Consider the following 27164-nt stretch of genomic DNA (forward strand, 5'->3'; position numbering starts at 1 on the left):
GCTCCAGTGTCTCTCTGTGTATAGCTGGTTATCAATACTTCAAATAATGCTTCATTTGGATGAAGACTATCTGGAAGTCTTTTAATCAAATCTCCCCACCCTTCTTGAATAAAATTTCTTATATTTAATTTTGTATCCAGTCTCTTACAGGTGCACAGGTCAAGGGTTTAATTTAGCAGCACAGACAATTTGTGGATTGCCTAATCCGTAAACTACAGGAAATGAGGGAACAAAGTCTAATTTAGCCTTTACATTTAATGCCAGAGACATTAAGGGACTATTTAGCTTTTTCTAACCTACTTTTCTCTCTCTCTCCAGAAGAAACGGTGATTGTACTCAACGGGAAGGGAAACTAGCTGCAATTTACTGGTGTCCATCAATTCTTATGCCGCCTTATGCTGAGCTAGAGATTTGAGCTGATATAGACGTTACTAACTGGCACAGTCTGTCTACACCCCGTTAGCCCCAGTTTCTGAAGTGATGTCCGTTGAGGCAAGTTAAAATTAAAATTGATTATAGAACGTGCCGAAGAGCTTGAATTCTGAGTTGAAAAATGAAACCGCACACATTTCAAGAGGCCTCCCCTTAAGCCAGTATTTCGGTACTGGAGGGACTCTGTAAACCTTTTGCTGGGTGTCTGCAGACATTGTATTTATTTTTTGGATAGGCACAGCAAGAAATGAAAAAGAACAAAACATGCCAAAATTATTCACACCTTGGCACCCGTCCAGCCCCAAGCTTTGAAAGTTGGAAATCCACACCCCAGAGCATCAGAGATGAAAGAATCCTTACTTTTGGGACTGTCTGGGCTTCGCAGTGCAGCTCTCCCTTTGCCCTTAGGGGTTTTTAAACCATCTGAGAGGTACTGATGACCGCTTTCTCCTAGCTCCAGCCTTCGCTTGGCCTGGAATAAGAAAGTACAATCGTTTGTCCCTGGTCATGTAGACAATCAAAGGAAGTGAGGCTGTTTGGGATCTGTCCCCTGCCAAATGCTGCAGGCTCATGTCCGCTCTCACCCCCTCTGCCCCACTTAGTCAGGGTCTCGCCATCCCCCACAGCCATGGTTCCAGCTCTGAGGGGCGGGCTGGCATGCAAACTCTCTCTTTACCTGCAACGATCATGTCACTCAGATGAACAAATCCAATGATTCTTTAGGACTAGGTTTAGGAGCCGCTTTGTTCATTTATTCATTGATTCAACACGTGCCAGGCCTGGGGTTAAATACTAAGAATATAGCAGGCACCGTGGAACTTAAATTCATTGTTTACCAGTGAAACTTTGCTGCCTCGCTCCATCTCTGACCTGAGTTGAACCCCCTTCCTTGTGCTCCCCAAACGCTGTGTTTATTTGTATCACAACCCTTATTGGATATAAGTTATTTTACTAATCTGTTTCTCATTTCCTTTAAGACAGGGACTGTTTCCCATTTATCTTTGTATACCTAGTGCTTGGCACAGAGCCTGGGTTTCTGTAGGTATCCAATATCTATCTATCTATCCATCTCTCATTCTCTCTCTCTCTACACACACACACACACACACACACACACACACATTCAATGACAGTGATTGCATAGTAACACAACTATGTTACTATGTCACGGACTACAAATGCTCATTCATCAGAGTACCAAATATTGCAAATACTTAGCCTTGGGCTTCAACTAGTATTAGTTTCGCCATTTTGTCATCAAACCTGGCAAATGAGAAGTCCTCACCTAAGTTTTAAATTTACTTTCATTTCACTTTAAAAATTTCCACTCAGTGTCTTCTATATACTGGGAACTGGACTCAGGGAACAGAATAAGGAAGATAGATGAGTCTCCGCCCTTGTAGGCCTTGGAGTCCCAGAGAGAAGACAGACAATTAAAGAAGTAATTGTTGAGCATTAACTATATGGGTGTGATGGGTGTTCAGACAGATGTGGCACCTACCAGACACTCCACATGTATGTATTTAGGCTCATCTTAGGGCAGATTCTTCTAGTGATTCACAATTTAAAAATAACCCCCATGACACAAAAATGCAAGTAATACCTTATCAGCTGATGACAAACATTCAGCTTCTCTATGGAATGGTATCAGCTAAACTTGTATTGTTCACTACAGTAAGAGACTAGTCACACGCGGCCCATCTGAACTGATTTGTGCTATAAATTTAAAATACACACTGGATTTTGAAGACTTAGTACAAAAAAGGGCAAATATCTCAATAATTTTAACACTGATGACATGTTAAAATGATAGTATTTTGGTTTTATAAAATATTAAGTAAGATAGTATTAAAATTATTATTTCACCTATTTCCTTCTCTCTTTATTTTTTACTAAGTGGCTTACATTTGTGGCACACACTGTCTTTTTGTTGGCTAAATATTACTCTAAAGGCCTAGAAATGACAATTTGGAAATTTGTTTCCTCAACTTCATTTTCCCCTCCCAAATAATCTGTCTAATTTTTGCATGGGCCTGTTGTCTTCAGTTGGCCCACCAAAATTCCCTCTTCATCAGGACAAGCTACGCCCCCTCTCTCATAGCTAAGTGCACACAGGTGACTCAGGCCTGGCTAATCACTGTGGTCCATCCTCCCTCCCCTGCCCCCACAGTGACTGCCCAGGGTGGCACACAACCAAAGCTGAGTGAACAAAGGCCGACTCGGGGCATTTTTCTGGAACTACTGGCAAGAAGGGGGTGTGCCCTCCCAGTTAAGTTGATAAGCTGGCAGCTGGAAGCTACCTGAAGATGGAGCCTCCAGGGGAATGCAGAGTGGACAGATGGAGAGAATGGGGTCGGAGGCCACCATTCAAAACTCTGGATCAGGTGGTACACCAGGGGCAACAATTGGTCTTCCCCAGACTTTTCAATTACATTAGCCAATAAAGTCTCTTTTTTTTGTTTAAAGCACTTTGAGTCGAGAACCTGAAAGTAAGTGTTGCAAGTGACAGCCTGTGGGATTAGCTGAGTCAAGAAGGGTTAAGGTGCAATGGCGAGACTGGCAAGCTGGTGGAAGAGTGCCCGAGTGCATTGGTCACCTCTTCTGGCCTTCAGGAAATTATTACTGATAGAGACAAGCTTTACTTGAGGCTGGCTTACCTAAACGTTTAGAGTCAGAAAAGAGCTTGGCCACGGAGACAATTTTTGTCTCGGCAGAAAGTAACCCAAGAAGACAGAGAGCTGTAGTCTCTGCCCATGCTCAAGTCCACAGGAGGAGGCAAACGGGAAAAGGCTTTGGGACCCGAACACTGTACTGTCCTTGAACCCTCACAATAAAGAACCACCCACTGGCCAGCAGCCTGGGATATATTAGGTTTGCCTCCCCATCCCAGGCTGCTGTTTAAAATTGCTTTGAGGCAAAGGCCTATGGAAGCAGCACACTGTAGGCCAGGGAAATTCCCAGAACTCTGTTGCTAAGAAACTGAGATCGGAACTTTAGGCACTAGGATGAGTCAGGATGTGTGACTCTGGCTACCAAGCACCAAAGCCTAGAGTTCACCAAATCTAAATACGAGATAGGAAATCTACTAAATTTAAAGCCACTTCTATCGCCAGATAAGTCCTACACTGAGAAAGCAAAGGCCTATGATTCTCATCCTCTAAGAGAATCATCCACTAAACCTGTACATCTACGCCAAAAAGAAATGAGTTGTGAGAGGGTAGAAATCAGGGTGGCCATACTGACTCCACAAGCAAGTCACCAAGTGCCAGCATTCCTGTAGAGGAGGGCATGACGGGCTATAGAAGGCAACCACTCTGTCATTTTCCTTCTCCAAACGGATGGTGCTGTTGGGTTGCATTTATCTTTCTTACCTTGTTTGCGAGTGGGGGCTGAACTGGACTTGAGAGGACCACAGAGTACTTGCAGATCTTAGATCTGAGGATGGGTATAATAATTGGACTCTTGGGGAAGGGCTAAGAATTTTAATATATGATGGAGCACTACTAATTTATTGCTTACCTTAGCCAATTCAAGCACACATGCTCGGTAAAACAAACCAAAAAGTAGATGGGGGGATGTGAACAGTGCAGGTAGTCTCTGCCTACATTCCCCTTGCCTGGGCCGAGTATCAGGGCAGAGGAAAATCTCCTAGAGCTCTCGGTTGTCTCCTATTTGTTTGCGTTTAGTGTGAACACCTTGCTGAACTGAGAGTTATTCTGTTTATAAACAGATCTTCACATTCCACGGCCCCTACTAGTTGAGCAACTAATCTTATCTGGTGCTCAGTAGAAGGCCCAGCCACCTGGTCCTCAGCAGGAGTCAGGCTGGACTTGAGTGATGGATACTACGAGTATGTACATCATCCACATGGCACCTCCTTGGAAACTCAGTCCCCACTAAAATCACACTGTTCTGGAATGAAATGGTTGCACTGTTATGCATTTCTGAAAATACATATATGAAAACAACAGGATTAATGGCCAGGCAGCCAAGCAGTGGGCTGTGGGGAACATCCATAGCTTCTATCTGCCCAGCATTTGCTACCCCTATTTTTTCTTAGTTCTGGTGGTTTCTGTGTCTCTACGCCTGAAGATAAAGGCCAGACATTGCTCAACATCTTAAGCTGACCCTTACATCAAGGTTACAAAGGTGAGTACTGCCATCTGGGCCCACCAATCAGTGCATTCCAGTCCCTTGACTAAGGTGGCTGGTTAAGGGACAGGCCCATGACCAAAGCAAGGTGTATCAATCAATCCTGAGATTTTTGTTGGAAAATACTGGGTTCTTTACACTGGGAGTTATTCGGCCATAGGGTGTAAACCTGGAGATACCTGGGAACTGATCCAACATAAAAGAAAAGAGAGTGAAGAGCTGAAAACGGACTGAGTCCCAGTACCTTCAAGGGAAGTGGACACACAGCCATACCCCAAAGCAGTCCTGCCCTAGACTTTCATTTGTGTGAGCCAACAAACTTCCTTTTCTGTTAGATGACAACTGAGGCAGATTACTACCTCTGGCAACCAAGGGTCTTGATAGATATGGCCTTTTCGTAGTAAAGAGAACACAATGAACATTTGAGTGCTTACAATACGTCATGCACCATGTTAATTGCTTTCCAAATGATTGTGTGATCTCATTTGACAACCTCACAAAGTAGTTATTATTATCTCCTATTTTACAGAAGAAAACTGAGGTTTAGAGTGCTTAAATAACTCTTCCAACACCCCATAGCCAGTAAACATGCCTACACCAAAGTCCCTGCTTACAACCATTTTATAAAATTATTGTGAAACATTTCCACATAAAAATATTTGAAGAGTGTATTAAATTGATACCATCTTAGTTTATGATTACACTTAAAGAGTTTTAGTTACATAATTAAAATTTTTTTCCTTTAAATAAATGTACATGGTAATTCAAACAGCGCAAATGGCTGTACACGGCAAGCATATCTTTCTCCTACTTTCCAGCCCTAATTCTCCTCCTTAAAGGCAAGTACTATTTACTTCGATATCCTTTTAGATAGCCTATGTAAATACAAGTACACATATAGATATACAGCCCCCACCTTTAAAAAAACTTTTACATGAATGGTAGCAAACCACATATTACTCTAATAACACATCTGAGTTAGAGTCCTATCAGTACACATAGAATGACCTTATTGTTCATAGCTGCATAATATTGTATTAAGTAATATACCATGATTTATTTACTTAACCAGACACCTACCAACAGACATTCAACACTCCTCTACTATAATCATTTTCCCAATAAATATTCACGATGACATTGTGGGGTAGGTATTACTATACCCATCTTGCACTGAGGCACAGAAATGAAAGATTACCTATAGTCTCAGTTAATAAGTTACAGGTACTAGGATTTGAACCCAGGTCTGTTTAAGTAACTTGTCAGGGATCACAACTTCCCTGGACTGATTGAGAGTTGAGAGGCCCCTCCTCTGTTGTCATAGCAACTTCTTAGCTGCCAGGGCATGATTTTACCATCATAACACATGAGCTCTAGGTTTCCTCACTGGACTAAAAGCTCAGGTCTTTAGCAACTTAAGTTTCCCCAGAGCCTTGCATATGGCATGCATTCAGTCACATTTACCTATTTATTTTGAATGAACCAAAGAATAAATTCCAAAAGTTGCGTGGTAGGTAAATCATAAATTCCCAACATTACCTACCTGCAATGTTTGTAAAGATTCTCAAGAAATATAAAGGGGTTAAAATTAAAGTTGCAGGAAGATATACATAATATGATCTCATAGGGGTAAAAAATTATTATACTATAGAACTCACTACAAAAATTTCCATGTATCCACAGAGGTAAAGGTCGGGAAAGATTCATATCTAGTGTTAGTGGGGGTAATCGCTGAGAATTAAAATATGGAATATTTATTTCATATTTATAGTTCTGTAGTATTTGTATTTTTAAAAGTGATGTGTCTATATACACATTAAATTTTTACCTTTCCACCTAGCAATTCCACTTCTTGGAGTACCGTGTTTCCCTGAAAATAAGACCTCGCCGGACCATCAACTCTAATGTGTCTTTTACAGCAAAAATTAATACAAGGCCCAGTTTTATTTTGCTGTAAGACCGGGCATAATATAATATAATGTAATACCGGGTCTTATATTAATTTTTGCTCCAAAAGACGCATTAGAGCTGATGGTCAGACTAGATCTTATTTTCGGGGAAACATGGTATAGGAGAACATTTATGTTGTTCCTAGGGTTTGTCTAGTAAAAACAGCACAACCAGTTTTTTCGAGTATTTATATTTTTCCACATATGTCTAACATAAATGCCTAGTCTCAGAAGAAAACTCCAGCAATTTATTGTACATTTATATAATGGAATGCTATGTAATTAATGATACACATCTATAAGTTCCCCCAGACCCACTCCGGTTCAAGCCGTTGCTTTCTCAGTCTAGTTGTGTAGGACACAGCTCCCGGGCCCATGCTGGTATTATGAGCCTTGCACCCGCCCCCCCACCGCCCAGGCAGTTGGTCACCAGTCACTGGTTGGTCGGCCGCTCATAGCAGCTCTCACGGGCTGCCGGCCACTCACGCTGGCTGCCGGCAGCTCATGGCGGCACATGGTAGCCCACTGCAGCACACAACCACCTGAGCTATCGGGCTGGCCCCTATATATGTTTTTTAAAAGCAGATGTGAATGGTATTTTTGTAGAAAAATTATATGCATAGGAATAAGATACCTAAGGATACTTACTAAATAGTCTGACTATCTTTGGGTGATCCGATTATGGTGATTTTCTTCTTAGATTTTTTTTTATTAATTTCTAAATCATTTTAAAGTGAGCGTGGGTTACTTGCATAACAAGAAAAACAAAAATCGTTTCCATTTGAGGTTCAACAAAAGAATTCTGGTAGTTTATTTTTTTAACTATTGAAAATCTTATGTTCCATTCAGTTTGTATGGCTATGGGTTCAACACAGAAATGGGTTATGCTACAGAAGGGCACCCCAGCTTCATGGGGCGAAGGCAAGTGGTGTTCTTATCTACCATTCACCTGAGCCACAGGAAAAATTAACTCAAGAAAAAGGCACGGCGTGAACACTAAACTCAACTCCCCTTCACCCCAGTTAACAGCAGATCTGGGCAAGGGAAAGAAAAAACTATCATGTACATTTTGTCTCAAAGCCAAACAAGAGACAGGACATTTTGAACAGAGGAAAAAGGGAAATAGAAAAAAAAAAAAAAAAAAGGAAATTAAATAAAAAAAGAACAGATTAAGTACATTAGTGAAATAACCCAACGGAGGGAATCTCCAGCTGGAGCCCAGACAGCGGCTGACTGATTCTCACTTGGATTCTGGCCATCAGGTCAGTGGGTTATGTTAGGGCATGAGGATTTTAAGAAAAGAACACCTAGCTTCCAGTTGTGATTACTACATAGTAACTGAATGTGGCTGACCATTTTTCAATCCATTCAATTATTTATTGTCTGCTGTGTACCAGGCCCTGCACAGAGAGATGATTAGAAAGGTGATATGGTGGTCCGCACTATATAAGAGGAGACAGGCAAACAAGTAACAGGAAATATGTGATCAATACTGCAGTGAGCCCACAGCTGGGTACAGGAGGGCTGGAAGGAGTGTGGGTGGAGATCTGGAGAGGGCAGTTAGTGGTGGCAGTGCCTGAGCTAAGTCCTAGGAGGCCAATGGGCTCTGTCTCGCAGAGAAGGGAGTGGAGTTGGGACTTGAGCAGCTGTCCAAGCTCCAGCACAGAGATGTGGAAGGACCCTGGTTTGGAGGTGTTGGCGGGTAGGGAGGGGCTTTGGTACAGAAGAGGAAGCAGGGGCCAGGTCATCGTCTCTTAACGCTATGCCAATAACCGCACTTCCAGTGTCAACCTTTTTCTGAGATGAGATTACCAAAGATAAAGAGTTTTAAGGTCTTCTCTGGCTTTTTAAGCCAGAGGTTAATTCATCATCTAACAGGAGCAGTGCCTCTATGAGCTATTAGGTGAGAAGTCTAATCAGAAACCAAATTATCTCGGAGAACTGGTGAACTGTACAGGCATGCAGAAGGCCCTGACAGAGGCATGTGGTGACAGGAATAGCAAGTGTGCATTTATCTTGGTGGAGATTTCCCCTTAAACCCCACATCCCAGCTACCACCAGTAGGTGAGCAGAATCTCTCTTCTCTCTGATTTGTTCCTCTGAATGCCCACCGCACTACCTCAGCTAAATCTCCCCATCATTTCGTGCTGGATTATTAGAATGGCCCCCAATCTTAGGCCATTTTTTTTCTTTTGATTTTTAAGCTACCCATCTAGGGTATTTTAACTTCACTATAAATTGTATTTATTTTTGGAAATCTAACCACATACATAGTATGTTTCTAAAGGAAAAGGGACCTCAAACTAACTCACAACTTTTGGAATAGAAGCCATTTACTTATGAACTGGTGACTGCCTTCCTCTCTATATATTTATTTTGTCTGTAAAAAAAAATTTACCCCAATTTAAAAATAAGTAAATACACATGGTTTTAAAAAATCCACTAGCTCAGAATGCTTATAATGGCTTACCACCCCAGGAAACCAATTTTACTATTTTTCTTAGTGGTCACCTCTGTATCTCTAACTAAAAAGCTCTCTCCTGGTTTAGCCATTTTTGTTATTTATGTAGAGTTCCTTCAATGATACCACACCCACCTCTCTTCTACCCTTTCTCTCACTGGTTAGGTCATTATTTTTATTCAAATTAAAAACCAGTGCTGGGCATTTTGATGGTATAAATATCATTCACTGCAGAGTCGAATACGACACTGAGATTGCATTTCCTTTCTTGCACAGCTCTTCTGTTTTCTTTGGAGTTTCCAATTCTCTTTCCTGCTTGTTGGCACCATTTGCCCTCAAGAAATCCTCAACTTTTGCCAACTCTCCACCCTGTCAGGTATTCTATCAAGTCCCCACTTTTTATCCTGCCTAAAATTCTCATACCTCCTGTTGTCTAGACCCTCAACTGTTCCTCAATTCTGTCTGCTGCATGGCTGACATTCTGCAGTTTTCCCTCCCATTCTGCTCTGTTGAAGTCAGAGGTGGATACTTGTCATTTTGACTGCCCAGTCTCCGAACCTGCCCTGCTGTGGTTCGGAAGTTTCCCACTTTGTTAGTCTTGGTGGGAGGCACAGTCACCTTTGTACCACAGACGCTGAAGACCGCCAGTGCCCATTCCCAGCTTCCCTGAACCATGGGCCAAGGCCATTATCTAGGTTGGCAAAGGCAGACACATCACCCAGGATTTGGAATCTGGAGTCACTCCATCAAGGAAGCAGACCAATGGTGATGGCTGCGAGAGCCTGGGAGAAGCGACTAGTGCCGCTGGACTCTGTTGGTTTGACATTTTGGCTGTGGTTCTGGCTATTGATCCTTCCTGTTCCTGCCTGTTCTCTAGTCTTCCCAACAATTCAGTGGGTTATCCAATATCCTCGCAATAAATTCCTTTTCTGCTTACGGCAGCCATAGCTGGATTCTGTTGCTTGCAAAGGAGTTAGTTTCCTGATCCCACTGTTAATCAGTTGTTTTCCTGGAACACATCTGAACAATAGTATGGAAGAGAAATTTGCACCTATGTACTTGGAATGTGCATTTCACCTGCACACTTGATAGTTTGGCTAGGTAAAGAATTTAAGGCTGAACATCAGTTGCCCTCAGAACTCTGAAGGCACTGTTCCAGGGGTTTTTATACCCAGTGTTGATAAGAAACTTGTGGGCACTGAGTCTCATTCCTTTGAAGCTATTCAATTTTTTACCTCTCTGAAAGATTCCAGGCCTGTTTCACATTATTGCAAAATTTTATAACACATATTCAGGTGTGCCTCTTTTCTCATTCACTGCGTGAGGAACTCATGGGCTCCTAGAAACTACATGTTTGGTTGGCCTTCAGCTACAAGAAATAGCTATGCTGTAAATCATTCCTCTCATTGTCTCTATTTAATCTTTCTGGAACTCCTATTCCTCTTGGATTGATCCTCTAAAGGTCTTATTTTCTCTTTTTTTTATTTCTTTTTTTGGTTGTGCAACTTGTCCTTATTACATCCAATTTAGCATCCACTTCACTAAACTTCAAAAAAAAATCTGGGCAGCTAAATTTTTAATTTCCAAGAACATTTGTTTTGCTTTCTGATCCATCCATTTTTATAGCATCTTGCTCTTGTTTCATGAATAGGATAGCCTCTCTGATGCCACTATTTCTTTTATTTTCTTTTGTTTCCTGTTTAATCTGTTTTCTCCATGGTCATCATTTCCTACCATTAAAAAAAGAAAAAATCTTGATCTCACTCTATAATGTTGTAGTCTTTTCTCAAATGTCTAGTCAAGCTTTGTGCCCGTTCATATTTAAGAATAAAGCAATACACTGACTGCTGAGAGCTGTATGATTCGAGCTGAAGTAATACCCTTAAATGCGAGAACAGAGCCAATTGACTTATTTTGATGATTTTGCAAAAATTACTTGTCCAGGGAAAAGACTCCTAGATTCTGGACATTTATTCTGCATAAAGACTTTCACATGGTTCCTCTTCCACTGTTGGTTTTGTCATACGGGAGCTTCTGTGGCTCTCTAGAGCTGACTGACACTCTCTTTGCCCATAGCTGCCTCTGCTCTGTGTTACTGACTGTGACCCTTCCATTCATTCTCTGTATTCCAGAATCTGTTAAATCATTTTGTCTACTAACGGCCCCACTCTCATTTTCAATGGTTAAAAAAATTCTGTTTACTATTATTTTTGTAGAGTTTCAAGGGGGAGATAAATATGTATGACAGCCTGCCTTTCTGAACCAGAACTGTCCCTCTACGAATTTAATTGTCATTTATCAGCAAGTGGTACTGACTACTCACTATGTGTAAGGTACTGTGTTAGGCACTTTATATTAGTAAATGAACTCACGTAACAGAGGCAATGATTTCTTTTGTAAATAGAAGCTGAAGCCCTAAAAGCTTCCCTAGCCCAAGATTGAATGTTGATCTTAAAAAGTAAAACCCTCTGAAAACCTTTTACAGATTAATTCTATATCTATATCTCTATATCTATCTATCTATCTATCTATCTATCTATCTATCTATCTATCTATCTATCTACTATCTATCCCATCTATCTATACCAAATTAAAAGTAAATGGATAAGAAGCTTAATTCAAAGGTTTGATTAATAAATGAAATAGGTCTAATGTTACTCAGGTGAAATAAGAGAAAATGAGTAATATTTTTAATAAGACAAATGCTACAATGACTCTTTATATCTTTGAGTTCATAGTGGAATCTAAATCAGAGTGGGCAAAAGTTTTTATCCCCCATACAATGTTTAAGCCTTATTATTTTCTTCGAACTCTAAATAAACAGCAGGGAAACTTGCAATTAAATTGCTAATTTAAAAGATGGTTTTAAATTTATTTATATTACCAAATTCATAATGGGTTTTTCTTTAATTTAAATGATTGCTAACCTTAAATATGTAGTTATTGCCCATAAAATGGAACTTAAGAATTCTTCTCTTTAGACATCTGAATTTCAAATTGGAGGTTGGCAAAAGTATTTAAAATATATTTAGTGGTGGGTAGTTATGAAGCTTAGGGTCTAATTCTGCTGCTCAGATGTCTCTCCCAATGGTACTTGAATCTCCCACCAGAGTACTATTTAGTTTATCTCTACTTCCTTTTCTGATTCCTAGTTTTTGGCCTTAAGATTTTACCTCACTTCAATACCAATGGAATAAATCTCAAGTTGAGAAACATTTTCTGTAAAATACGAGGTAGTAAATATTTTAACCCTTATGGGACATAGTTCTGTTGTAGCTACTCAACTCTGCTATTGTAGCAAGAAAGCAGCCAGAATACATAAATGAACAGGCTTCGCTGTATTCCAATAAAACTTTATTTGCAAAATAGGCAGTGGACTAGATCTGGCCAGCAGGCCAGTTGATGGACTCACGGAATAAACTATTATCCTCCGGCAATCTGCTATTGTTTTTATTAAAGGATATTTATACTGTGCATATCAAATACTAAAATTTTATGAAGTGAGAAAGTCAATCATCTTTTTTGGGTAATAGAATGATGTCTCTACCATGCTCTGTGTTATACATAAGGACTACGAACAAGTATTAAAAATGAAAGCAAATTTAAGCTGTCCATTTGAATACTTGGACCTCATGCCATAAATAGAAAAGAATTAAACACTCAGAGATATTCCTTTTTATGCCCTCAATGACTCATAGCTAAAAAGATAGTTTAAAGATGCAATGAAGACCTATAAAGAAAGTCTTACTATAGGTTCAACAGATCAGTTTTACAGAGCAGTAAATTCAACTGTTTCATTACTAGTATGAAAAAAATCTTGTCAGTAAACTTTCTCCCATTGAGTTATTGCTGATATTTCAGGGTAACTGTTCTGAATCTAAACCAGTGAGTTCACAGAAGCTTACTTCAGAACATAGTTGCTAAAATGGCTTGCAGCACAGTGCTAGCACCTTAAGTCTCAGAAAAAGAGCACATGTTTAATTATCACTGACTCCAAGGGACAAGGTACTTGGTCCTGGTAGACATAGTTTCACGAATTATCTCTCGGTGCAGGAGCATGATAAAGACTCCAAGAAGTAAGAGTACTCTTTGAAGACTTATGAACCTAAGAACTAATTGAAGAACTTCCTCTTCAAGTAGTAAAATGCTACTTTAAGAAATACAAAGAACTGAAAGCTGACATCTGCTGGTTTTACATCATGTCAGGAATATCCAATATATGACCTGAACTCCAGAAAGTACTGCTTTCCTGCTCACTGAACTTCCATTTACTGACAAACTCAATTCCTGTATTTGGGAGTTGGGAGTTTCCAGGCTGCAGTTATAACAAGAAGAACCTAAGTGGAGGCCAATCAACTCCCTGAATTGAGAAGATCGAGGTAAGAGTCCGGAAAGATCAAAGTAGCTAGAATTTGGACACACTACTGGAAAGGAGAAAATTGTCCAGAAGGAGAATCTTGGAAATCTGCAGAAGGTCCGTCTTGAGGATTCAGCAGAGTACTAATCAGTGCCTGCATGTGAGGAAACTACCCAAGGCCAGGAAAAACAAATAATTAAAAGGAATAGAAAACACTGCCTAGAGTGTCCACAGGGTCTGAAATTGTAGGTATCTTGTTCTGACAATTGTTCCTAACAATCAGACTCAAAAAACAAAACAAAAAACAAACAAATAAAACTTATAATTCATGAGGCACAGGCTAGAGTACCCAAAAAAGTGTTGTCTCATTTGGTGAGGCAAAATTAGCTCTAGAATAAATATTGCTCTGGTCCCAACTAACAAAGCAAGACCTGAAAGAGCAAATTGTTTCTAAGAAACTTAACTGCACCTGAAAACACAACTCCAAGAATAATTACAGGAATACAAAAATGCATAGCACCCTACACTGATCAGCATCCAACCAAAAATTATCAGGCTCCCAAGGAAGCCTGAAAATATGACCCATATTCAGGAGAAAAATCAACCAGTCAAAACTGGCCCAGAACCAACAGAAATGTTAAAATGAGTAGACAAGGACATAGAAAAAAGCTAATGTAACTGTATCGCCTATGTTCAAAAGTTAAGCAGAGAGATAGATGATTTAAACCTACAGATTCAAGAAACTCAATGAATCCCAAATAAATGAAACATCAAATTTGTACCAAGGCATTCTACAATCTAATTTTGCTCAAAATCAGTGACAAAGAGAGAAAATCTTATAATAAAAGCAGCCAGAGTTCAGGGGGAATGTTATAAACAGAGAAATAAAAATGATAGCAGGTTTCTCATTATGTAACAATGTAGCAACACCTTTAAAAGTATTGAAAGAAACTATCAAACTAGAATTCCATACCCATCAAGAATATCTTTCAAAGAAATAAAATCTCAAGGCAAAATAGGGACTTTTCCGAGGATACAAAAGCTGAAAGAATTCTTCACTAGCAGACCAAAAGAATAGAATAGAAAACCCAGAAACAATTCCACACATACACGGAAATGTCATATATTGCAAAAGGGGCACTGCAGACCACTGGAAAGGATGTGCTGGGACAACTGTTTATCTGAGAAGAAAAAAATGTCATTGTATCCCTACCTCAAAACACACACAAAAATTAATTCTAGTCATTAAAAGACCACAATAAAATCATGAAGTCAGGCCACAGATTTAGAGAAGATATGTGCAATGCACATAACCTCCTAGGCAATCTTATCCAGAATAGATAAGGAATTAGTAGAAACTAACAAGAAAAGGGCCTAGAACCCAAGAGAAAAATAGCTAAGAGACAAGAATGATGCAATTCCCAGGAGAGGGTACTAAATAGTCAAAATGTTAAAATATGTATGTTAAATGAGATAACGTTTTCACACCCATCAGATTGCAAAGTCTGAAAAGACCAAGTGTTGGAAACATGTAAAACCTATTACACTTTGCTGAAGTGTGATGGTGGTGGTAGTGGAACCCCTTTGGAGAAACATTTCATCAATATTTAGTGAAATCCATCAACTTCTCAGTATGCACCATAATTTCTTGCACCTATGCACAAGGAGGTGTAAACAAGAATTTATAAAGCAGCATTAGTATTGGGCCATAGTTATCAACACAGATAAATCACACAAATTAATACTGAGTAAAAACTATACCACAGAAGGTATAAAGTATCCTTATATTAAAATTTAAAACATTGAAAAGATCATTCAATAGAATATGAAGCAAAAGTATACATGTAGCAAAAGTATACATGCATAATAAATATATAGAAAAGTATGAACAATATAGGGAAATGTAGAGAAAAAAGGGGACTGTGCGACTGAGGAAGGAAACAAAATAGCCTTCAACTACACTGTTAATGTCATTACATGGTGCTGTTCTTTCTACCCATAGTATCAGAAATATTTTATAGTAAATTTAATAAATAAAAAATGAGTGTGAGTCAGCTAGTGAGCTAGTGACGGAGAAGGGTGGGTATGTGACCGGCCATTTTGGAAGGTAACATGGTAATAAAATCAATATTTTAAACATGCATTTTTTTTGACCCTACAATTGTACGTCTGGGAATCAATGTATCCTAGAGAAAAACTTTTAAAAGTACATAGACAGGCATGTACAAGGAAGTTTGTTACAGCATTATATTTAACAGAGGGAAGTTAAAGAAAAAAACAAAAACAAAACAAAAAACGAAATGTCCAGTGTCCATGAGTAAGGAAATGGTTAAATGAACCACTCTACAGTGTCCATACACCCACAGTACAGAACATTATATAGCTGCAGCATTCTACGGTGAGGTCCACTTTTGGCTTTAGGGAGCAAGGAAAAAAGCAAGTCAGAACAGTATTTGCAGGATGGTCTCCTATGTGAAAAACAAAACGCACCACTGTTGAATACACACAGAAACAACCTGGAAGGAAGTACAGCAATGAAGAAGGCAAGAAGGGCGACAGAGGCCAGTACACTGTATGTACTTCTGAGAGAAGGTGTGTGACAATACATATCCTTGTAATGCATTTCAACAACTGGTGAAAATAGAATATAAACAGAGAAAACACAGGTGAAAAACAAAGCCCAGGGACTGGCGAGATCATGACAAATTTGAGGAACCAGCAGGTAAAGGTGAGAAGAGTGGGGGCCAGCTAGTCCATGAGAAGTGCTGAGATGGCTGGGCTTCAGGGAGATAGGGTGTGGGGAAGCCTCCGTGAAGAATGACAAAGAACAAATTCAGGGAAAGAGTATACATGGATGAAAGGGAGGAAGGAAGGAAGGAAGGAAGGAAAAAAGGAAGGAAAGAAGGAAGGGGGAATGGGGAGCCTTCAGATTTTAGGATTATTGACCATTTCTATAATACCTGTCTCCACTTCCCTAGAACTCCCAAATTTTCAAAGAGGAAACCAAATTTTATGCAATGCCTACTACGCACTTTCATATAGATTATTTTAATTAAGGAAAAGTGGGCCCTCTAGGAAACTTTTAATTTGTTAAGATGAAAAGTTCTTTGTACTTAAAAAATTCAATGCAAACATAAGAATGTCAATTCTCTGACACCCTGACTATTCAGAAGCCTAATATTAAACATAACATATTGATAACAGGAGAATTTCAGAATAGTCTCTTCATCTAATGGTATAAGTGGTACTTGGTTTTTATAGCCGGTGTCATTGTTCCTGGGATTAATGAGTCTCTTCAGATGATCACGCAAGATCATTCCTCCCACTGGAGCTCTTTCTGGCTACACCACTAAAGAGCAAACAACTGTGGAAACTCCTACATACCGTGTTTCCCCGAAAATAAGACCTAGCTAGACCATCAGCTCTAATACATCTTTTGGCGCAAAAATTAATATAAGACCGGTATTATATATTATATTATACTATACTATATTATATTATAGTATATTATATTGACCCAGTCTTATATTAATTTTTGCTCCAAAAGACGCATTAGAGCTGATGGTCCGGGTAGTCTTATTTTCGGGGAAACACGGTAGACCCAAATTCACGTGATCTCAAACAAGGAAAATACAGGACTAAGCAATTTTTGAGGTGAGAGAATCACCCTAAAACACCCAGACCAGGGCCAGTGATAGAAGAGCCTCCATTATTCTGTTTTCCCCCAGTAATTACCAAAGAAGCATCCTGTTTCTGGGGAACAGCTTATATAAATTACACTACCCACACAAAAAATGCAGGTTTACCCCTTTTGTAATGAAAGGGTTTTACAGTCAGGCCTACCTGTTTTTGAGAAATCTCTTAAGAGTTTAAAGGATAGAATGGAATCCTTGGAAAGCGAGTGAGTCAGGTAATACCAGCAAGACATGGACTGGCTCTCAGATGAGAATTGAACATTTAAAAAAGAAACATCAAAGAATGGAAATTTATCTCCCAATAGGGCCACTAGTGAGCTTTCTAAGGCCAAAGAAATGGAGGAATTGTCTGGGAGTGGAGGTGGAGAGGAGCCGGGCAGGGAGAGCAGGCAGCAGAGTGACCCCCCAGGAGGTACTGCTTGACCTAGGATTTACAGACCCCTCAGTCTGGACACCACGAAGTATGGATTCCCTCTTTTTATGATAGATCTCCAGGGCAAAACAATACAGCCATAAACACAGAAAAAGCACACATCTAAAAGGAGTCAAATTCCTTCACTCACATTCTGCGATCTTATGACTCCCCAGGTTATAGCACACGAACCGGACTTAGCTTCCGGTTATACTGGGTGGGCGGGTCAACATTCCGATAGAGACCAGGATTCAGAAGCCTCTCACTTACCCACTGAAGGTTCAGAGCAAGGTCCTAGCTTTCTTCTACTTCATACTGAGCCACTGCCTTTGAGGTACAGAACAAAAGTCAAACAGAAAGGCCTATGGCAGTGACTGCTAACAAATACATATGAAATTGTGCTCACCCTTCCAATGCACACAAAAAGATCTTAAAAGCATACTCAAAATAAAGGCTACCCAAAATGTGGGCTGGAATACTGGGGATGCAATAGCTCTGAAAATATACAAACTCGATAATGGTCAATTCAATAAACATGTCGATAAAGAAAAATGTTCTTTAAATGAGTTTTGAAAAAAAACTGCTAGTGTGTTGTATAGGAAAGGGATGATGATAATGCTAACCTTTATGAATGATAAAGATCAATAACAAACTATAAAGTTTATCAAGGACCTGGCTCGATTCAGCAGATTGATGATTACAGGAAATGCAAGTGGATTTGAACAGGACTCCCACTCATGTGGCAATGGTGAGGGGCAGGTACAGCCAGGGGGCTACACTGACAGCATGTCTTCTTTTTCAGGAGTGGTGTTTTCCTAACTCATTTATCTCTTCCTACCTCTTGCCTATATACAACAATGCTAGGCACCAGATGTTACCTCAACAGATATTTGTTAATGAGGAGACTAAGGATCTCAAGAAGTACTCTAATTGAACCTGACAATTTGGAGAACAATTTCTCCCTAGTCTATACTTATTCCCAGATGTAGGCAAGGGGGGTACATGGAAGAGAAACACTCTCTTCACCTCTGGAGCCCCACATACCTCCTCTCCCACTGCTTCTCCTTCCACTGGTTCTCAGCCTGCAAAGCTCACTTGTGGGCATTGCTTTTCTTGATGAATAAACCCCAAGTGAGCTTTAAAGATCTCTGCATGCGCTCTTAGCTGAGAAGTCACCTACAGACTCCTATTACCAGTGTTAACTTTTTTGCAATTAACATTACCAATGCAAAACAAATACCTGGTTATTGAAAAAAATAACAAATACTTACCTGTGTGATAAATAAAACTTCGTGATCTCTACAAATCAGTTAAAGTTTACATATCCGAGAATGTTAGTTTTATAAAATAAAATTAAGCAGTCTAAAACCCCTTTAGTTTTATTAGACATATGATTAATGAATTCTGTGATTAGCACTTTTTTCAACTAATGGACTGACATTAATTTTTTACAAAATCTATTTCTATTTGTGCTCACACATTGCATTGCTCACTGAAACGTGTGTGTGTGTGTGTGTGTGTGTGTAGCCAGTCCTTTTACAAAAAGCAAGGAGGACCATTTGAACCACAACTTAGGAGAATGCTCTTTATGATATTATCAGCGGTAATTTTTTTTGTCACTTTGTAAAATATAACTTAAAAAAATTTTTTTAAACTGTGAGACTGGAGGAAAGAAAGCTTGGCCAAGTTACAGAGCCATCCTGGGCCTCAGTTTCCTCATTTGTACAAAGTGAACAGAGAACTGGAAAAATCCCCGTAATACTTTCCAGGGCCTAAATGCTTTTGAGTGTCTCTGAAGCCTCACCTACTGATAAAGTTTACCACTTTTGTCACCTTGCGCTAACCATTTCGGAGCAGGATTCCCTGCCCGTGTACTGACCGGAACCTGGCAAACACTAAATTCACCAGAAATTTTTACTAGATTACAGTTATGAGCACAAGGAAAATACACTTCAAAAACCATTATGGGACCCTAAACAAAAATTTAAGAATACCAAAAGTCTCTTTACTTGTGATTTAGTTCGTAGCCAAACACATAGTAGCTCTTTCCCAGCTTCTTCAACTATTAATGTTAAACCTGAGGAGTGGCCCAGCCGCGGCCACTGGATGATGTCATGAGCTGGGTTCCTAAGGGTTTGGTTCTAGAGTTGCCTGGAGTTGTAAAAGGGATGAGATAATTTATTTCTGTCCCCACCCTATTACCTACCACACTGTTTATGACCAAATGGCACCCTTGTCGAATCATTTGGGACACCCTGCCCCAGGGCCAATGTGAAAAAATGTTCACTTTATTATGAGCAGGGTCCTGTCTTCAGGAAAGGCAGGACATTTAAAAAGTTTTGTACTCATTCCTCATCTCCCCTTTAGCCAACTATGACTTGCTACAGGGAATACTATACAACAGGTTCAACTAATAAAACCATGGACTTCTAGGAGGGATTGTCAAATGCTGCTGTGGACAAAGCCGTATCTGATGGACCAAAGGGTGGGAAAAGGTACAAAAAGGACCATAGCTTTCCCAGGAGCTCTCAAAGATAGCACAGACTTCTGGAGGTCCAAGTTTCCTAAGAGGGTTTGAATCAACCTGCTACATGCATCAAAGCAGAGCCAGTGGGAATGTCTAATACTGACCCCTCTGGCACTTTGTCACTTTCCCTGTAGCCAACAAAATCAGCAGACTGTGACAATGAAATACAGAGGATGCAGAAACACATGAAATACAGAGGATGCAGAGAGAAACACAAGCTGCAACATGGGTTCTTCAAACGATGATAAAGAAATGCAAAAAGGAAGTGATTTGTTTCAAGCAAGTTGTTATTTAAACTACATATTTCGTATTCTGATTGTATTTGGCATTTTCAAAACCATGTGGTATTTGGTCCCTATTCTATTCCTTTTTGTTCAAACCAAAATCACTTTAAAACAAATGCATAAGTCCTGGGTCTCAAACTTGGGTACACACACTGAAATTGGGTGGGAAATTTAAAAAATTCTGATCCCTGGGCCCCACCCATGAGGTAACTGATTAAGTTACAGGAGTGTGGTCTGTGGGTGGCAGGATTTTAAAACGCTACCTGGATGAGTCTAAGGTCCAGAAAAGTTTCCGAACCACTGCTCTTAAGCTGAATCCTGGATGCCAAGAAGGCTCAGAAGACACTAGTGCTCACAGGAAGCCTGCCTTAACCTGCCAAACATAAGCACAATTACGGTGTGGCTGACAGTCACCAGAGGTAAATGATTCTGTTCTGATATCAAATTATTTTTAAAGGCAGAGGGGCAAGAGGCAAGAAGAAACAATGATGCTTTTGTAGGGTAAGACAAGTTTTCAATGCTATAAAACTTCCTAGCATATTATAGAAACCAGTTTTGCTGGTTTTTTTATTATATGACAAAGGGAAGCACTGACCCAATCGGCAGAATTTTGGATGTGAGATGTACCAGTCCAAAGCACTAGTGAGCTATCTTTGCGACTCCTGTTAAAACCCAGAGAAGTTTTCTACTCTAAGAACACCACTGTTAAAGAACAGACATTGTCATTTCCGGCTGGTCTTTACATTTTTCCACACCAAGATAAGGACCAAATCTACCCACCACGAGGGCAGCACTCTAAAGGCTGCAATTTTCCTCTAAGAGATTAAATACAACTTGTAAGGTCACGAGTCTCCAACTTGAGCATGCTCAGAATCACCTGGGGGGCCCATTAAAAGCAGATGGTTGGGCCCCACCACACTGGGTCTCTGATTCTATGGATGTAGGGTGGGAATTTCTGACAAGCTCCCAGGTGATACTGCTGCTGGTGTGGGGACCACACTTTGAGAACCACTGCTATAAGGACTCGCCAACCACATGCTCCTTGAGTAACTAAAAAGGTTTCTAACCTGCTCTAGGCTTTGTGATAAAGGGACAAATTACTGTGAGTGAAATGAGACATTGTCTTAAGATAAATCTTGAGATGTCACGAGGCAAAATTTTATCATTATTCTACAGAGAGGAACAGATGGGTTCTGTTAACTTCATTCATTCACTCATGAAAAAACATGACCCTTAGAGGAGAAAGTGTAAGAGCTATCTTCAGTTAAAAAGTAGGACCTAAAAACATCCCCCCAACCCCATAAAAAAGAACTTTGACCCATGGTTTGTTTCTTGTCGCGCAAAGAAATATTTTTCATTTACAAAATGTTTATTTTATACTGTGGCATTTAAGTGGGGGTAAAAGTGGGCTTTTTAAGTAGTTAGGTCAATTGAGTAACATCTGGAAAAAAACGAAGCTGAATTGAATCTGTACTTTATAGAAGAGTAGGATAAAAGCCAAATGGAGCAAATATTTAAATGTAAAAATATATAGAAAGTCTGAAAAAAAAAAAAAGGGTGAATTTCTGTGTGTGTATGTGGAAGGGGGATAGTGGAAGATGGCTTTCTATGACTCAAAATTTGGAAGCCATAAAAGGAAAAATGGAAAAAGCATGCTATGTAAAATCTAACTTCTGTATGAAGCGAACAAAAAACTTCAAAGACTAAAGAAAATGCTAAACTGAGAAAATTATTTGGAGATCGTATTATGGACTTACAACTAATTAATCTCACTATTAATAAAGGGCCCCACGAATCAATAAGAGAAAGACCAACAACCCAATGGAAAAGAAAGTTAACTACAGGAACATACAGTTTGCCAAAAAAGAAACACAAGGGGCCTTTAAACGTATGAGAAGATGTCTGACTTCATACTTTTTAAAAATGGCATGCAAATTTAAACCATATCAAGATATTATATTTTGCATATCAGCTTGGCAAAAATCCAAAAATGTGATAACCCACTTTGTTGAAACTCTCCAAGTTGTTGGTAGAAGTGTAGAATGAAACAAGTGAAGGCAACAGACTCTATCACAAGAGCATATGAACATATACTCTGGTCAAAACTCTAATCCTCCTTGTAGGCAACTACCCTGCAGATAGGCCTGCACATGTATACTTCACATGCAATTTCGTTCATAATAGCAGAAGACTGAAAGACTATAAAAGCCAAAAAAAGGGGAAGGAATCTAAAAGCCCATTCATAATAACCACGACACATTCATACAATGGAATATTATGTAGCACGAAAAAATACTACAAGGCAGTTCTATATGTCCTGATATGGAAAGCTTATTAAAGTATATCAATAAATGTAAAAACAAGGTACAAAATAACATATAGTTGCCATCTTTTCTAAGAAAGGAAAAATAAAAAAATATATTTAATTTTTGAATTTTCATGAACAGTGGAAGAATTCACAAGAAACGAATGGAAATGGCGACTTGTAAAAAGCATAGGAGGGCAGGGTGGATAGGAACTGGCCTGAGAGCAAGATTTTCAAGTATATTTTCTTATAAAACTTCCTTGGGAATAGTTATTGAAATCAAATTGCAGAGAACTATGTGAAAAATGAGAAAATGTTGGTATATCCTAACATTTTTTCCTGTAGATGTTTCCAACACAATTCAAAGCCAAAGAAAAATAAAAATAGTACTTAGTAAATATGAGTCAAGTGATAGGGCTAGGCCAAAGTTGCTGACCTCCAGACCAGATATTAGATGGCAAAGTCCACTCTGCAGGCAAGGACTTTTCAGAACATTTACTACAGCAGGTCTCTGAAGACCAAAGAAGCCAGGCTTTTAGTTTTACAGGATCATTCAATTTCTATAAATACTCTCTTCCAATTAAGCCAAATGAATTTACATTTCTTTGCAGCCCAGGCTTTTAAGAGAAGCTCAGACGTCTGCCATAGGTTTTCTTCACTCTGTGGCAATCTCTCCCACCCTTGTTTTAATAAACAATCAACATATGCACCTAATTATAGACTTCAGGGACATAAAATTCCTCAGATCAGACAAGAAATACAATCTACTTTTCCCCCACCTCTCAAACCTGTATTACAGCTAACTCAAAATGAGGAGACACTTTAGATACTGCACAAAGAACCCCACATGCGGTATACAAATAAATCATAGTAACCAAGGGGTTTAGTACCCACGTCTACCTGAAGAGATGCCAATTCTTACAGGTTCCCTAAAATATCATATCTTAAAATCATCCCTTATGGTCAGACGGCTGTTACCAGAACATTTATAAAAATTTAATATAAACTTCATATAAATGTTTTATAATTTAAAAAATAATGGTAGATGCATTTAACTTACTCTGGGTAAATGCCAAGGCACCTGAGTTACGTTTCTATGATGGTCATGTATCAGTGAAAGAAAACAAGTCAGCCAACCCCTCCCGTACGGACTCTCTATGCCAGGAATTTACAGGAGGGTATTTACCAGTAAGCACAGGAACATGCCCGTCTGCACAGGGCTCCTTGGAGAGCTGATTATCGTTTCTCTGGAGATGTTTCTAAACTATGCACGGAGAGCACTCATGACAACCAACCCAAAAAAGGCCCACTACGCAAACTAGCTTTCAGCATCCCGTGCTGTTTCTAAAGGTACTGCCTGTAATCTATGTGGAAAAAAAGAATGAGTCAGACAAGTGAAGAACCTTTCACACCAACTCTCAGGAGTGAAACCTGAGTCAAATCCTACCCTTCGTGTCACCAGGACATGGAGTAGAAAGACCCAGGGACAGAGTATCAAGAATCACCAGTTTTCTGGTCCTCGATATGGCTCGAACTCACCATATGACCCTGGCACCGTCACTTCCCCTCTTTAGGTCCCCAACTGCTCATCTCCAAAATGTAGTGGTGGTACTTGAGGTCTCACAAACGCCTTCCACAGCACTCATGAACAGAGCCTGGAACTCCAGGTTGCTTAATTCTGATCGTTTACTGTCACCCGAAAACCCAGTTTACTGGCAAAAATGAATTATGGCGATGACGGTGGGTTCTTCTGTTGGTGAGTGCTCACAATGAAGGAACGTACTGTAACCCAACTTGTGGACAAAATACTTCACAGCCTAAGGCTTTAGATTTCTGACTCCTGACTATATAGCAGTCTGTGCACAAGGTATCATAATAGCAAACTAAATTCTCTATTTTATCTGGTCCCCTATCCTTAGAGGATGATTCAGTGCAAATCACTGACATTCAGAAAAAAAGAATTGCCGAAGATGGTGTGGGTCTCAGTCTGGTGTGGTGGTGAACTGCCCCCAAGACCCGCTCTGGTTTAGAGGCCCAAGCAGAGAAAGCAGTGGCTTTGGGTTATGATTACGTCCCTATGCTGAGGGCTGGGAGTGGTTGTTGGATATGAAGCAAAATGGCAAGGCTCTGTCTGTCTGTCTGTCTCTCTCACACACACACACAACTAAGAATGCAGTATTGCTTACCTCATTTGTCCCTTGGGTAAGAAACCTCACGAGAGGCATGCCCTTCCCCCATTCCTGTCAAAAGCTGCAAAACACCAGGCATTAGTAGTTCCTAGTTCCCTTCAAAATGACACTAAACAGGATAATGTGGAGGTGCCTCTCTCCTCTACGCTCTGAGGACCTATCTATTTTCCCTGACAAGAAGACACAAGCTTATACGTTAATCTAACTTATTAGACTATAGCCTGATAGTACCCAAAAAAGTCAATTTAAAAGACTACCATCTTCTGAGTCCAAGGTGGCTGTATTTCTTTATAAAGATGCAGTGCAACAGTGACATCTTATGAAACTGCTTTTTTGCTAAGATTTATTTTTCACTTGTAAGTTTCTAGAGTCCCTGTAAATTTCTGAGTTGTCTATCCCGTCAAAAATAATACAAAGGGTGGATTCCAAATTTCACTTTTCATATCCTAGTCCACAAACAGATATTTTACACCGGGAGCAGCACTGCTGCCAGCCGTAAGTGCTGCCCGTGGCATTGCACAGCATCTGTGCGTGTCCACCCGGTGGGCACTCTAAGGCCTTCCAGTGTACGTCCTAACCTTCAGGTGAGATAATTACACTAAACATGTACTGAGGCTCAGCTGAAAGTGGAATCGCCGTGCTACACAATATCCTTTCATCTTCCCTCAACTTGGACGTCACAGATGAGGAAACAACGTCAGCTAGGAAGGGGCAAAGTGGAGACCTGAAAACAAGCCTGCCTAATCACCCAGTTTAACTCCAAGAGTGATGAGAAAACAAATTCCTCGGCTCTAAGAAGCTACTGATTCCAAGATGTAATCGCAAGGATGTGCCACTGTTTTTATAAACAAATGTAGAGGAAGATCAATGGTAAGATGCATGTGGATATATGAAAACAAATGTATGTCTTAGAATATTTAGAAAATATACTCATTCTTACAGAAAAGGAACAATTCACCGTGACATTCCCTACCCTGAGTGAGGAGGAACTTGAAGCCAAGTGTGGCACAGCCAAGGCAGCTCAGTTCCAATGCCTAGACCGAGCACCTATCACATGCCAGGAGCTGTGCTGGGCCTGGGTGTTCAGTGGGATTCCTGCCCTGGGGGAACTTAGCGTGCGTTAGAGCAAAAGCCCAGAGATCCACATCCCGGTCCTCCCACACCCACTCATGACTCAGGGGGACTTCCCAAGACCTTTGGACTGACTTGCAACATTTCTCAAGACTTAATAACAAAGTCTTGAATCGAATGGTTAAGAAAATATGTTTTCTCTGTTCTTTTCATTTTGTTGTTTAAGACAGAACATTTCACTTCCAAGGATCTTGCTTTTGTGTGAGGATAGAAACAAGAACTCCAAGGACAAGCACGCACACTACTTTCCTGCTTTTTCTCCCAGACACAGCGATAGGAAGGAACTCACACACAGTGGAATAAAAAGACCGACAACCTGATGTGAGGTCGAACTAATATTTTTTGAGGGCCCACTAGGGATCATAAGAGATACTAAGTGCTTTGTGAAGGAATGAACTAAGAAATCGACGAACCTTTAATCTGCCCAAGGTGTCAACTAGGTTGTTCTACTGAAAAACAAACATCTAAAGGATTTGAATAAAGTGTATATTACAAAGACTGAATTTGTTATGACTCGTAAGTAGCTAACAGTAAAGATCTCCTTGCCTAAAAAGCAAGGTATGAAATCATGAATTGTGGTGTATACCTACAGTGTACCAGACACCATGGGGACACCAATATATAACTTCTGTCTCTGAAAAGCTTACAGTCTAGCTGGGAAGAACACCCTATCAGTTAAAAAGCTAACCAACAATAAAATACTTGATTGGAAATTAAAATAAATAAGGTAGAATAATTAACTTTTAATCTGATGGACGACATGCAATATAGGTAAACATAATTAACTGTCCAATAATTTCCATAGACAATAAAGCTATCAGAGTTCACATAGGCTGAGACAGTATCTGAAGCACTACAGTTTTCAGAAAATGTTATTTATAACCCCGCGCTGGGGATTTCAGATGAAGAAAGTGTGTATTTTGTAAAGAGTGAAGATACGGGGAAATGATGAGTTGGGATGCAGGACAGTTACGCACATATCTAACACAGTACCTCCGTGAGGAGGAAAAGAATGAGGACCCGTGAAGGACACATTTATGCAGAGAGTCGCAGAAATGAAAACAGACACCTATGTCCCCACTCATGCCTGTTCCCACCACAGGCAGTGGTGTGCCCCCCTCCATATCAGTCCCTCCCTACCTGCACCTCAAGGGGAGTTTGTGGGCAGGTCCAGCTTTCCTCATTGACAGACACGTTTGTTTCCTTATTTGCCAAAAGAAGAGAATGGTGCTCATGAACCACAAACTTCACACAAATGTTGTAAAGTTTA

The 27164-nt window shown here is 39.9% G+C and overlaps 1 protein-coding gene across 4 annotated transcripts in view; it reads right to left on the bottom strand.

Annotated features, from left to right (window-relative positions):
- E2F3 (E2F transcription factor 3) overlaps positions 1-27164 on the bottom strand; it is a 73405-nt gene that overhangs the window by 12048 nt on the left and 34193 nt on the right. For all 4 annotated transcript variants that reach the window (XM_019734284.3, XM_019734283.3, XM_019734285.3 and 1 more), the window contains exon 2: positions 793-904. In XM_019734284.3, the coding sequence (XP_019589843.2) occupies positions 793-904 (112 nt within the window). The remainder of the gene's footprint in view (positions 1-792; positions 905-27164) is intronic.

The sequence above is a fragment of the Rhinolophus sinicus genome, chromosome 14, assembly GCF_057876585.1.
Source record: "Rhinolophus sinicus isolate RSI-liver-muscle chromosome 14, RSI-T2T, whole genome shotgun sequence".
Classification (NCBI taxonomy): domain Eukaryota; kingdom Metazoa; phylum Chordata; class Mammalia; order Chiroptera; family Rhinolophidae; genus Rhinolophus; species Rhinolophus sinicus.